Below are 13,479 nucleotides of genomic sequence, written 5' to 3'. Positions count from 1 at the left end.
AAATGGATTTGATAGTTAGCATTAGTGGAACAGAAGTGAAGAGCATTATTAAACAGAGACTGAAGGAAAAGGTGGCAAGACTCAGATTTGGACACACTGGATTCAATAACACATTGTTCAAAACAGGAAAACACAAATATGACTACTGTGGACAAGAGGAGACAGTGGAACATGTTGTTAGACACTGTCAGAAATAAAGTTTAAAAAGAAAAAAGAAACACAGTTAAGCAGTGAGTACAGTATGTTATTCTTCTTTTCTCTAGTCCCTCAATTAAACAACTTTTATACACGAGGGGAGGAGTCAGCCGGCCGTCCCGGCGATGTAAACAAAGTGAAGATAGGACTCTGAAAACATCACAGACATTGGGACTCGGGTGTTACACCCATTGTAGACAGTCATGACTCCCAGAGTTATTTTCAGAGGAGATACTTGATTTATATTATATTTAAGTGTGAAAAATCACAAATAAAGACTTTAAAGTATATTTGGATTTAATAGATATCTTACAAAATAACTTCGAAAATGAAGCTGTAGGACAAACTCAGTTGGTTGACAAGATATAATAGATTTTTATCTGGTTATTATTATTATTATTTACAGAAAGTAGTACACAATAGATATTATGATCCACACTCCTGACCAGTAGGTGGCAGAAATGCACCAGTTTGTTGTTTGCCAACCGCCATAAGAAGAAGAAGAAGAAGAAGAAGAAGAAGAAGCGATGGAGTGAGTAGATTTATTTCAGAGCACTGCAGAGCAACCTTTTTAAAATATGATTTTTGACACACTTTGAGAAGAAAACTTTATATGTGATTTTTTGATCCAGCAGATGTCGCCCTTGAGCACCAGCATGAAACCAAAACAACTTGCGCTGCATTGTTGTGTTAGCATGCTAATGCTAGTGATCTTTATTATGCTGGTATCTTCACACTGCATGTAAATTTACCTGAAATGAGCGTGATCTAGAAACACAGTGAAACAGTGAGTACAGTATGTTATTCTTCTTTTCTCTAGTCCCTCAATTAAACACCTTTTATACACGAGGGGAGGAGTCAGCCGGCCGTCCTGGCGATGTAAACGAACTGAAGATAGGACTCTGAAAAGAAGAAGAAGAAGAAGAAGAAGAAGAAGAAGAAGAAATGGAGTGAGTAGATTTATTTCAGAGCACTGCAGAGCAACCTTTTTAAAGTATAATTTTTGACACACTTTGAGAAGAAAACTTGGAGGTAACTCAGTCTCCTGTTGCATTGTACTGAGACAAACTGAACAAAATGTCTGCTAAATCATCCAAAGGAAGAAAAACATGTCTTTTAACCACGAGGCCTTCAACTCGTACTCCGACCGCGGCCTCCACTGAAAAACCTCCCCGGGGAGAAGCAGCCTCAGCTGCAGCCGCATCTACGACGGACACGGAGACTTTTCAAAGTGAGCTTCTGTCCTCCCTGCTCAAAGATTTGATAGAGACTCTGAAGATTGAGGTCCGGGCTGTGTTGGAGAGTGAAATGGCAGTCATTAGAGCCGACATTACTGCAGCCAGGTCCGAGCTAAAGGAATACAGAGAGTCCATTACATCCTCTCTGTCTACGTTGAGTGTCACGGTAAAAGGTATGAAGGAAAGCCTGTCTGCATGCACTGATGACGTTTCACATTTACAGAAAGAAGTACAGCGACTCACTGCAACAGCTGATACTCTGATATTCATCATCCTCTCTGTCTGTATTTCTCTTCTTCCTCTCTGTCTGTATTTCTCTTCTTCCTCTCTGTCTGTATTTCTCTTCATCCTCTCTGTCTGTATTTCAGCAACGACAACAACTCCCAGAATGCACAGCAATGCAGGCCACTCCCACTAAGGTCCTCTATTTACAGACATTTACTACAACACATACGGCCGTTTCCTCAACTGATTGAGAGATTTCTTCCAGTCCTGTCAGAAAACAGACTCTATGTCTGTGTCCATAGGCAAACAGTGAGAGCACCAACACTACCAGTCTGCCCCAGCTCGAGCCGGCCCCGGCTCCTCGTCCTCACCGCCGCCGACAGTCAGGCCTTCAAAATCTTCTTCATCAACATCAGTTTTTTTCGGCATTATCAGCTTTCTCCATGGAGCCTGTTAGCAGGATGCACGACCATTCAAAACTACTACCAGGTTTCTAATGATACAAAGCTTAATGCAAATGGCTGAAGTATCCCTATAAACACGCTGTCCACTAACGGTGCATTCAGGTGGTGTCGGACACATCGGAAAAACAAGATTCCACTTTGTAAAATGCACATGAACACCTGCTCAAGTCGGAAAAACAACTCGTCACTCGGAAAAGAATGAGGTGCTCGACTTCCTGACTTGACGTCATCACATAGGGGGAAAAATATGTTTAATTAATGTTAACATACTTTTTATTAATTCATGTATTGACTATCAACTTTTTCCTCAAATATAACTGTAACATTAACATTTCACTGATCTTCTTTGGAGCATCAACGCTTTGTTGCTGTTGTTACAACATTCAGATTTTCTAAACTGAAATCAAGTCGGAAGAACGACTTCCTAACTCGGAAACTTGGAGCACCCGAGCAGCACCTGAATGCACCATAAGACCTGAGGGTCATGATGGAATAGTCCATGTAGTGCAGCTGGAGGGGGGAGGGGCCCTGAGACATGATTTATAGATGAACATTCTTCTGATAAGAACTTTTTGCGTATGGGTTTTTAGAAAAACATAATAACTTACCACAAAGTTTAAAAAATAAAAATAATTTTAAACAAGATTTTTTGGTAGGTAGGACAGAATCAGAAACCAAAGAGAGAGAGTGGGGAATGACTTGTGGGAAAGGAGCCACAGGTCGGATTTGAACCCGGGCTGCCCGCTCTCCAGGACTTAATGATGATGAAGAGAAACCTCAGTCCTCACAGCCTTAAGGGCCTTTCAGATAGGATGCGGCCGGCGGTGCGCGCCGCTGTCAAGCCCATTTATCTCCTTGCTTCGGAGTTGAGCTCAGCGTGGGGTCCTGCTCGCATTAATATTTAAAAATCAGTCTATAAGTACCTTCAATGTTTGTTTACTGTGTCCTGCAGATCTCCAGCAGCTGTTGGTGAGTAAAGAAGAGCTTCCATCTGAGCAGCAGGAGTGGAGCCACATTCTGGACCAGGAGGACACTAAGCCCCAACACATTAAAGAAGAACATGAGGAACTGTGGAGCAGTCAGGAGGAAGAACAGCTTCAAGAACTGGAGGAGGCTGATACCACCAAGTTCCCCTTCACTCCTGTCTCTGTGAAAAGTGAAGATGGTGAAGAGAAACCTCAGTCCTCACAGCTTCATCAGAGACAAACTGAACAGATGGAAACAGGAGATGATAGAGAGGACTGTGGAGGAGCAGAACCAGAGAGAGACTCAGATCCAGAGAGACGTTTACAACCAGTGACTGAGGTCAAGACTGATGACAGTCATGATTGGCAAGAGACAAGAGAAGATCTTACAGAATTAAACTTCAAAAATAAGAAACTACAGACTGGTAAGAGACCACATAGGTGCTCGGAGTGCGGTAAAAGATTTAACGTAAAAGGAAATTTGACCAGACACATGATGATTCACACTGGAGAAAAACCCTTCAGCTGCTCTCAATGTGAGAAAATTTTTACCCATAAGGCCAGTCTGACATATCACATGGCAATTCACAGAGATAAATCCTTTAGATGCTCTGAGTGTGGTAAAACATTTTACCGACAAAGAGATCTGACTATACACATGATTCTGCATACGGGAGAAAAACCCTTCAGCTGCTCTCTGTGTGGAAAACAATTTAGACAAAAGGGGGGTCTGAAGTCACACATGTTAGTTCACACTGGAGAGAAATGTTAATCCTGTGCAATGGTAAAACTGATCCAGAGGAATCCAAGTTAACAACATCACTAATCTGTATTCATAAGTATGTATTGACTAACAGAAGTATAAGTGCAGTTATAAAGGGACATAAGACAATTCTGTTGACATAAATCTGTCTCTACTTTTTTGACATTGATGTTTTGTTGCTGACAGATGAACCAGTAAGTTGGGAGCAGCTATGACGTTTGAATTGAAAGGGTTTATATGAAACAGTTACAGTGTAAGGATCCTTCTTCTCTCCTGATATCTTCTCTTCTTTCTGTCACTCTGTTTCCTTGGAGGCCTCTGTGTTGGGTAGCACAAGTTCTTCAGACAGCTCATGTGTAACCTTGTCATAAATAAACTGATGTAGAGTGAGAAAGACTTTCATCTACTTGTGTTATTTTGTGTCGAGTGTCTAAAGTGTCTTTGGTAAAGAAAAGGAGTTCAGCAGATCCTGATGCAGAACGACCACAGTCAGGTCAGGTCGATGTCGATTTCACTGAAAACCTGTAACCCTTAATAAGAATCCTGCAGTCAGAATACAAAATAAAGAAAATCACAAACTGAATGATAACACCTGTAGATGTCATCTGGCATTCTGGATTTACTCAACATCTTGTTAGAAGAAACGATAGAGATGCATTATAGCCTTCAGTGTGTGTAACTAAATGGTATATGGAAAAAAACACTTCAATGGTGTGTTTATTTGTTCTGTTATCATTTCTCTCTTTGGCTTCCTTTTTGCTGCTTCACTGCTTTTTATACACTTTCAGCTAAGAGGAAAATGATTCTTCGATTGGTCTTGGCGCTATCCAATTCCCACGGTAACCTGACTCGTCATCAATCTTAAAACTTTTCTTATTTCAATAAAAGTATCTGCTTTCATTTATCAATATTTCACCTCCAAGCAGACCCTTATTCTAAAAGACTGAACACATTGGTTTGAGTTAGGCCACGATAGTAAAAGAGTTCAAAGAGGAGACTTTAATGCAGCGAGGTTACAACTGTTTATTGTGTGTGGTTCTGAAAAGCAAGGAAAATATCTATGAACAAAATTCTTCCCATATACATTCCTATTATAATTGTAAAGTAATCTGGGGAAGCAGTTTTCCACTTATACAATGTTAACCATGCATCTTTTAGCATCCTTACCTTCCTTTTTCTCATTTTAACACCAAACAACACAAATCAGAATTTAAGTTAATATAACCATTAAATGAATCTGAATTTTAGTATCTATTCAGTTCTTTATCTTTTGTTTACAATTTAAACAAACCAGTTAATTGTGTTCAATATTAATTATTATTTACCCTTCTTATTTAACAGTTTCCTGTGAACACTACACTATAAAACCAGAATGCAGAGTGCATCACTATGAAATAAACAGCCTACATTAAATACATGTCACCATTCAAACATTCTGAACAGATAATTACCAAAGAACACAGCACACTTACCAAAGGTATCTCTGCTGTCTTCCTTTCATTGAATTCATCCTGAAAGTGTCTCAGCCTCTCACCTCACTCCTGCTCTCACACACACCGCTGACACTCCTGTCTGTCAGTTAGAGCCACTCAGCAGGTTTACACACCTGGCTCACAAAGGTTACCTGATTTCCTGACCTGCTCAGTGCTGCTCTCCAGTGTTCAATACAAACTTTAAATAAAGGCTGACAACAGAGATAACCTGATAAGTAATAATAAAGCTGATTAACCTTTAAACACAAAGTAAATAAAAGCATATAAATATTTAAATTTTCAGATTGTCCTTAGATTTTAACAAAACAAAGACTGATTTAAAAAAATCCCCCAGACACCAAACATTTGTTATATGGAAAATAACTTTTTTGTGTGTTTTTTTCATTAAGAATATTATCATCATGTAATCAAACTGGCATTTAAAGGGTTAAAATCCTGATAATTATTCAATATTTGATCGTTTTGATCAGGACTGAAGTTGATCAAAAGATTTAACCCAAAAAAGCAGAAAAAAATTAATCTGTTCTATTTTTATAGCAGTTTTTGGAAGTGAACATTTTTGTCCTTAATGACTCAAGAGGGTAGTACATTTTAAATCTGATGCTACACAAAAACTAATAATGCATCAAAGTCAATATTTTGTATAATCTTTGACATATCCAAGACTGATTTTTTTTAAATCCCCCAGCCACCAAATATTTGTTATATGGAAAATAACTTCTTTTTTTCATAAATAACAACAGTGATCAAGTAATGAAATTGGCATCTAAAGGGTTAAAATCCTCAAAATGATTGAATGTTTGGTAGTTTTGAGCAGGGCTGAAGTTGTTTAAGAGATTTATGCAGAAAAAAGCAACAAAAAAAAGTAATCTGTTTTATTTTTATAGCAGATTTTTGGAAGTGGACATTTTTGTCCTTAATGACTGAAGAGGGTAGTAAATTAAACTGATGCCTGAGGGTTTAAAGTGTGTCTTATACAGCAGATTTGATGGTAATAACAGCTTATTTCAAGGACCTTCATATAAAGTGTTACCCAAGAAGAACTTAGACTGAGGTTCTGTCTGTGTTTAAACAGATGTCATGAAACACTTTAGACTGTGTGTGGGGGGAGCGAGTGAGGAGAGAGAGTGTGTTCTTCAGCCCCACACACACAAATACACACACACACTTGAGTCCCCACAGTTCGCCGAGTCGGGTGACGAGGCTTTTATAGGTTTGGTGACGTGGGGCTGTACTCCTACGTCATACTGTACTCCAAAAAAACTGTTAGAGTTTTTCAAACAGAAGGGCAGACACTATGCACATTTCTAACACAATATTTCAAATTTCAATGCTTTGTACTCAAATGTGGAGATTGGGACTTGGATTGATCCATAACACTACTTAATACTCAAATACAGAGGTTTAGAGTTGAAGAAAGTGGTTTTAGGGTTTAGTTACTCTTTAACCAGAGCTGTCTCAGTGCTGCGGTTTGGTCCAAAACCTGACTGGAAGACATCCAAACAGTTGTTCAATATCAAGAAGTTATTTAACTTCTGAAACACAGCTTTGTCTATCATTTGACCTAACAGAGGAAGATTTGATATAGGCCTGTAATTATTCATTATTGTCTAGATTGTTCTTTTCTAGTAGTGGCTTGATGACTGCTGTTTTCAGGGCCTGTGGGAAGACACCTGAGAGACAAGTTTACCATTTGTAACAGATCTGGAGCCATGACTCCTCCTCCTGCTGCCAATATCAAGACAGCAGGAGGAGGACTTTAATTGTTTAATTGTCACTTGTTTTTTATTGGTGAGATCAGAACAATACAGACATTAAAGAAGGGGGTCCATTGTTTTTCTGTAATGTAGAACATTTAACCCCCATTACCACCCCCACCCCCCATTATCACACCCCCCAACTATGAAACAGACCAGCTGGACAGAGTGAACAGAGTCAGCTGATCTTCAGTCAGCAGTGTTTCTCAGACTGACAGACGACACAGAGACACTGAAGAACCAAGAGTCCAGAACATAAACCCAGGATAGAGAGGTTCAGTGAATGTGGTGTTGAAGGTGTGGAGGTGGATCAGTGTGTCAGAGGAGACTCTGTAGAAGGACAGAGAGCCAGCAGGACAGTCCACATACACTGCTACTCTGTGAGAGACAGAGGAGGAGGAGGAGGAGGAGGAGGAGGAGGAGGAGGAAGAGGAGGAGGAGATCTCTGTTCTTATGTTATTGTGATAGACAGAGTAACCTTCATCAGAGCAGATCAGACTCCAGGACTGATCATTATATCCAAACAAACATTCATCACTGCATCCTCTCCTTCTGATTCCTCTGTAACTCACTGATACATAAACATCTCCTCTCCACTCGACCTCCCAGTAACAGCGACCAGTCAGACCAGTCCTACACAGCAGCTGAGACCACGAGTTATCAAATCTGTCTGGATGATCAGGATATGACTGAAGCTCCTCCCCCCATGTCACCTTCCTGTTGTTGTCAGACAGTTTGAGGTTTCTGTTCACTGTGTTTGTGTCCAGTTCCAGCTCACAGGCGTCTGATGGAGAGAACGAGACACAACACAGCTGCAGGTTATCATCTGTTCATTCATCAACAACTTTACTGACACTTACTGATAGGGGTGTAAAGGTACACGTACTCGGACCGGACCGTTTCGGTACAGGACTGATCCGAGTACGTGCAGAACAAAAGTGATTTAATCTGTGTTCCCACACGGACCGCAAAGCAGAAGCACACCTCAGGGTGGAGGAAGGCTGCAGCTGCTGGTATGGGACACAGCTTTTAGTTAGTAACTTGTAAAAAAGTTCAAACATAAACTGTGCAAACTGTGCAGATTAGTAGTTCCTCGAGTCCTGTTGGTCTGGACAGTTGCATATAACCGGGATGGAGTTCTTTTTACAGACTTACTCTTAAGTTTTGTTTTCATTTTCAGCGATGATCCCGCTCAAACTAAGAGCAAAAGGGGAGGGGGAGACGCGTCTGTGTGGGAGAATAACCTGCAGCATGATAGAATGAACACCTCCCTCCCCATTCCCACAATAATGGACAAAGAGACGTTGACAAGACGAGAGTAGTGTGCCGTTGTTGTTCAGCGGACATCGGGTACGTCACAGGCAACACGTCCAACTTATTAAAGCACTTGAAAAGACACCACGCGAACGTAAACATCACTGCAACTAGGAAAAAACAGACAGCCTTTTGCTAGTAATTCTAAACGGGCCAAAGCCATAAAAAATGCCATTGAAGTTCTTATATCGACAGAGGGAAATATTAATAGTTCTGAAACTACACTGTCCCAGATGTGATTAGGTTTATTATGTGCTCAAAGAGCATTCAAAAAAGTGTTGCCTTCATAAACTAAAAGGTGGAAGTGTAATTTAAAATAAATATTTTTATATACAGGCTATATTAATGACTTCATTTCATTCTAAAATACTTTATTTCATTCATATCTTTTATTTATTGGAGACTCTTTTGGTTGAAGGAAGCAACATAAGTTTATTTTATGTTTTTTTTTTTACAATGTTTAATTTAAAATGTTATTAAAAAGTAACCTGAGCAGGTGTACAAGTCTGAACTGTCGATGCTGCACTTCGTCCAATGTATAAAAGGGAAATTATAAATGTTCCTAATAAAGAAAAAAAAGCATCAGGTCCCTTTACTGTAGTGAAAATGTATCAAACCAAAACTTCAACACTGAGAACTGTACCGAACTGAAATGTTTGTGTACCGTTACACCCCTACTTACTGAGAGTCAATCAAACTTACAGTTCATATTCAGCACTGAATGATGTTTGACAGCACTGAAATGTAATAATCCACTTCTAATCAAGTTCAAATGGAGTTACCATGGCAGCCAGGAAGAATGGAGATCCAAATCAACAAACACATGCAGTGAATAAAGTCTGACTAATCAAAGTGCAGCACAAAGAATCTATGAACCATCTGCTGTCTCCAACTGTTCTGTCCTCAGAGGTCACATTCAGCACAAACAGGAGCCTCATTTCCACTTTCACTGTCACACACAATGTGATGGCAGCAGGAGTGTGCCACGTCCCTTTGTCCTGTCTAACTACTTTTAAACTGTGTTTCTGAAGTCATGGAGACCATTTCTTTTCCATCAATCTAGGCTCTACAACATACATGTTTTTGTTTTAACTGAAATTTAACTGGACTGGATGAACAGATCGAAATCTGAAGAAACAGATGACAACTCAGTCCTTGTGAGTTTTTCTCTGCTTGTCTAAGGTGTAGGCCACGCCGTCCCGACCTCACCTGGCCACCTGGCGGCCTGCAGCTGACTTGTGTATTGTTGTTGGATGTTCCTGCTGGCCTGTACTATGGTGATCGTGGACTTTGCTGTGTGCCTTACTGTCTGCACAGCCAGAAGACGAGGAGGAGAGCTAGCTTATGTCTCTAAAGATATTCTGTTTCTATTTCATCACTGAATTCACGTCTGGATGTTTTTGAGGAGAGAACTTGATGTTGGAGACTCTGCATATTTACATGTTGTTGAAAATGAACGTCAAATCAAAAATGATTTCTGCTGTTTTTAAAGTTGATGAGCTCCACGAGCTCGACTACGAGCAGCCGGCCAGCAGCCAACATCAAAATGTGAAATGTCACAAAAAGTGCATGTTGTAAAATATACATTTCTGTTGGATGTGATGAATGGTGATTTTCTATTCACTGGATTATCACTTTTATTTCAGTTTACATTTTTTATTTCATATTTAAACTCTCATGAGTTTCCATCACCCTCACTTTTATCATCACTTTGTGTTACTTCCAGCCCTCATCCTGTTGTAGTTTGAAAGGTTTAATCATAACAGAAACACAATCTGGACAGCAGCAGGCACAAACCAATAGTTATCTAACCTCTGAATTTAGCCAAGTCATAAGATCATGTTCTGATACACAAGACACACACACACACACACACACACACACACACACACACACACACACACACACACACACACACACACACTCTTTCCTGTTAAGAGACCAGTTGTCTGTCCAGGAAACTTCTAGGAAATGGTCTTCATATAACACACATGTTGTAATTGCTCAGTGTGTTGATTGCCCATAAAAGGATGATTGGGATGTTATAAAAGTTCCGGTTGAGCGAGGACGCTGGCGTGTATGTCGCCGCTTCACGATCCGTGACAAAAATGGTGTTTCTTTTGTGCTATCTATGCTTCTCCCTCCTACTTATCCTCTACTAACAGTCTGCAAACAGATCGACTTTGCTGCTGCTTTCAGTTTGTGTAAACTGACAGCTACTCACCATCTATGACGATCAGCTGTTAGCGCTAGCCGCCGATCAGCTGTTAGCTTCTCGCACAGCTATCAGGAAATCCTCACCAGTCTGTGATCACTGGACCCTCGCCTGCCTTATTGGTGGACCGTCCTTCTTCGTCGGCCACGTCGGCTCCCTACCTGGCTTGGACCCGTCGCCCTGCGCCACCTGTTGGCTACCGCTGGCTGCCGCTTCCCCCCTACTCTGGCTCGGCTGCTGGCGGCGAAGAGGCCTGCCTGACAACCAGACTGCCGGCTGCTGCTCTCCTGCTCAGATTGTGTCCAGACGGGTCCCCCGTCTGCCACAAAATTGGTCCTTTCCTTATCCTGGTTTGGCTCTCATTCCTGCGGTTTTCCTGACCCCGGCTGGCGCCCGGTAGCTTGCGGCTTTCAGCCTGCGGCTAGCAGCTGCTCTCCCTGCTGTGGACATGGTACTACTAACATACTCCGCTCTGCAACTCCAGAATCTCGCCTGCCACTTCTCTCCGGACAACCTTGCTTCCATTAAATCTTTCGGACTCCTGCGCCGTCCTCACTACGTGCATAGGGCTGCCCGATGCAAGTTTGTTTACACTGACCATGCTATCCCCACTGTAGTGTCTGACCGGCGCCATCATCACAACAAATCACACGTGCACACCAGAAACCTGATACCTGTTGTTGTGTGTGTTGACAGAACCACTCCTCTCTCCCCCTCTGCTTCAGAATACACCACCGCCTCATTTATGCTGCAGAATGCTCGCTCCCTTAACAACAAAGCAAACCTATTTCACTAAATATCAAACTTTACTGACAGATCCACGTCATCACAATCATTCAAACCGATGGTTTTATTTAGGCTATAATCGCGCATGTAGTGAGCCGTTTCCAATAAGTAACTGTCATTATGACAATATATAAACATCAAATAAAAATTAAAAATAAAAGTCTGCCACATACATATTGCATCAGCGCCGTCTCGCCTTCATTATCCCGGACGGACCTCAGAGGACCGGACTTATACACTAATGTAATCACTGATGTAGAGTTAAACATTAGACTAACACAAAGACCATAGAGCCTCCAGTTTTCATTCATATATTTCAATATCTTGCATTTATCATCAATTGTGATTTTTAGTTTTAATAAAGAGTGCACAGAGACATGGCGATGGCTTCACACATTTCACCTCCTCCATACTCAGCACATCTTCATCAGCTGTATTTATTCTGTAAATAATTCAAGTGTGGACATTAAGTCGGGGCATCTCTGACACGATCATTAAGCCATATATTTGATCAGAATTAGTCACAGTGCAGACGGAGATGCCCACGAAAATATGTGGCCAACAATTCAAAGTTTTTGTTGGTTGATCAAACCTTTGATTAATAATATGATAGAGTGAGGGAGAATGCTGACTGACGTGTCCTCTCTGCCACTATATGAAGAAATCAGTGTGGGTCCTGTAAACATGTAAACATTGCAGATATACTCGTGCGTAATGATGAACGGTGGATGTTTTGGCACATAGGACAGCGTGAATGCAGCAGCAACGTGGTGTCATTCTCTGAATTTTCTTCAGTTCGTGATCCTCCTGCTGCAGCAAACTACCGATATGTCCATTTTATCCTTCACTTCATTCACAAGTTCCTTTGTTTCTGGGTCAGAAAGTTTCGTTTCTTCGTCTAAATTTCGTTTTTTTACGATCCAACGGTGGAAACCTTTGATCTGCCCCCTCGTTTGTATGTATTTTCATTCACGAGCTGCTTTGCATTGACCGTTTATGGTTGAATGTGGGCGTGTAGAGGGCGGAACATGGGACTAATCTACGTGTGCACATTTCCAGGTTGATGGTGATTTATAAAGGGAACATTGCGTGCAGGTGTGCGTACGAACGGTTTTATAACTCTGAATCATTTTGTGCGCACGCCATTTCTGGGTTTTTGGCACACGTACATTTTTAGTATGAATTTTACGCACTCTTTTATAAACGAGACCCCAGGTCATTTTTAAAAACCTCCTCAAACACCATCTGTTCACCAAAGCATTCAGCCTCATCTAACACTCCCCTCAGCTGATCACCCACTCCCTTTCTCCTTCATTTGTTTGTCTAGTGTTTCTATCCTTTCTCTTCTCTGTTTGTGTTTTTCCACACACACACACACACACACACACACACACACACACACACACATACACACACACACACACACACACACACACACACACACACACACACACACACACACACACACACACACACACACACACACACACACACACACACACTTTGAAAAGCATCCTTGGGTTTCATGAAAGGCGCTATATAAATCTAAGTTATTGTTATTAACTTCTCAGAGAGAAATAATCAAATCCTCTATTCACAAGCCATAGTCTCTGTCTGATTGTTCAAGAGCATTTACTCTTCTACACTCCAACATGTGCTGCTGTGTTCTGATGAAGAGAAATGAAAACACACTCACACTTCCTCAGACCAGGCTTCAGTCCACTATGGTCCAACCTGGAGGAAGAAACCAGATCAGAATCTATTTCATACATCTTCATTTAAATCCAGCATCAGACAAGAAGCAGAGTTCATCATTCAGAAACAGTGAGACAGCTTCTGTGTGTCTGTCTGTACCTCAGTGTCTCCAGTCTGCAGTGTGGATCCTCCAGTCCAGCAGACAGCAGCTTCTCTCCTCGTTCTCCTGGATGATTGTAGCTCAGGTCCAGATGTCTCAGGGGGGAGGAGCTTAGAGCTGAGGCCAGAGACGCACAACCTTCTTCTGTGATCAGACAGTTTGACAGACTACACACACACACACACACACACACACACACACACACACAC

General features: G+C 41.3%; 1 protein-coding gene across 2 annotated transcripts in view; it reads right to left on the bottom strand.

Annotated features, from left to right (window-relative positions):
- Positions 1-4,859: 4,859 nt before the first annotated feature.
- Positions 4,860-13,479, bottom strand: part of LOC136181106 (NLR family CARD domain-containing protein 3-like) — a 494,962-nt gene continuing 486,342 nt past the window's right edge. For both annotated transcript variants that reach the window (XM_065961455.1, XM_065961457.1), the window contains 3 exons: positions 13,270-13,437; positions 13,112-13,149; positions 4,860-7,884 (listed from right to left, as the gene is read on the bottom strand). In XM_065961455.1, the coding sequence (XP_065817527.1) occupies positions 7,307-7,884; positions 13,112-13,149; positions 13,270-13,437 (784 nt within the window). In that variant the 3' untranslated portion in view covers positions 4,860-7,306. The remainder of the gene's footprint in view (positions 7,885-13,111; positions 13,150-13,269; positions 13,438-13,479) is intronic.

The sequence above is a fragment of the Labrus bergylta genome, chromosome 2 (genome assembly GCF_963930695.1).
Source record: "Labrus bergylta chromosome 2, fLabBer1.1, whole genome shotgun sequence".
Classification (NCBI taxonomy): Eukaryota; Metazoa; Chordata; class Actinopteri; order Labriformes; family Labridae; genus Labrus; species Labrus bergylta.
The sequence above is the reverse complement of the archived record's forward strand: the minus strand, read 5'-3'. Positions and strand labels throughout refer to the sequence as shown.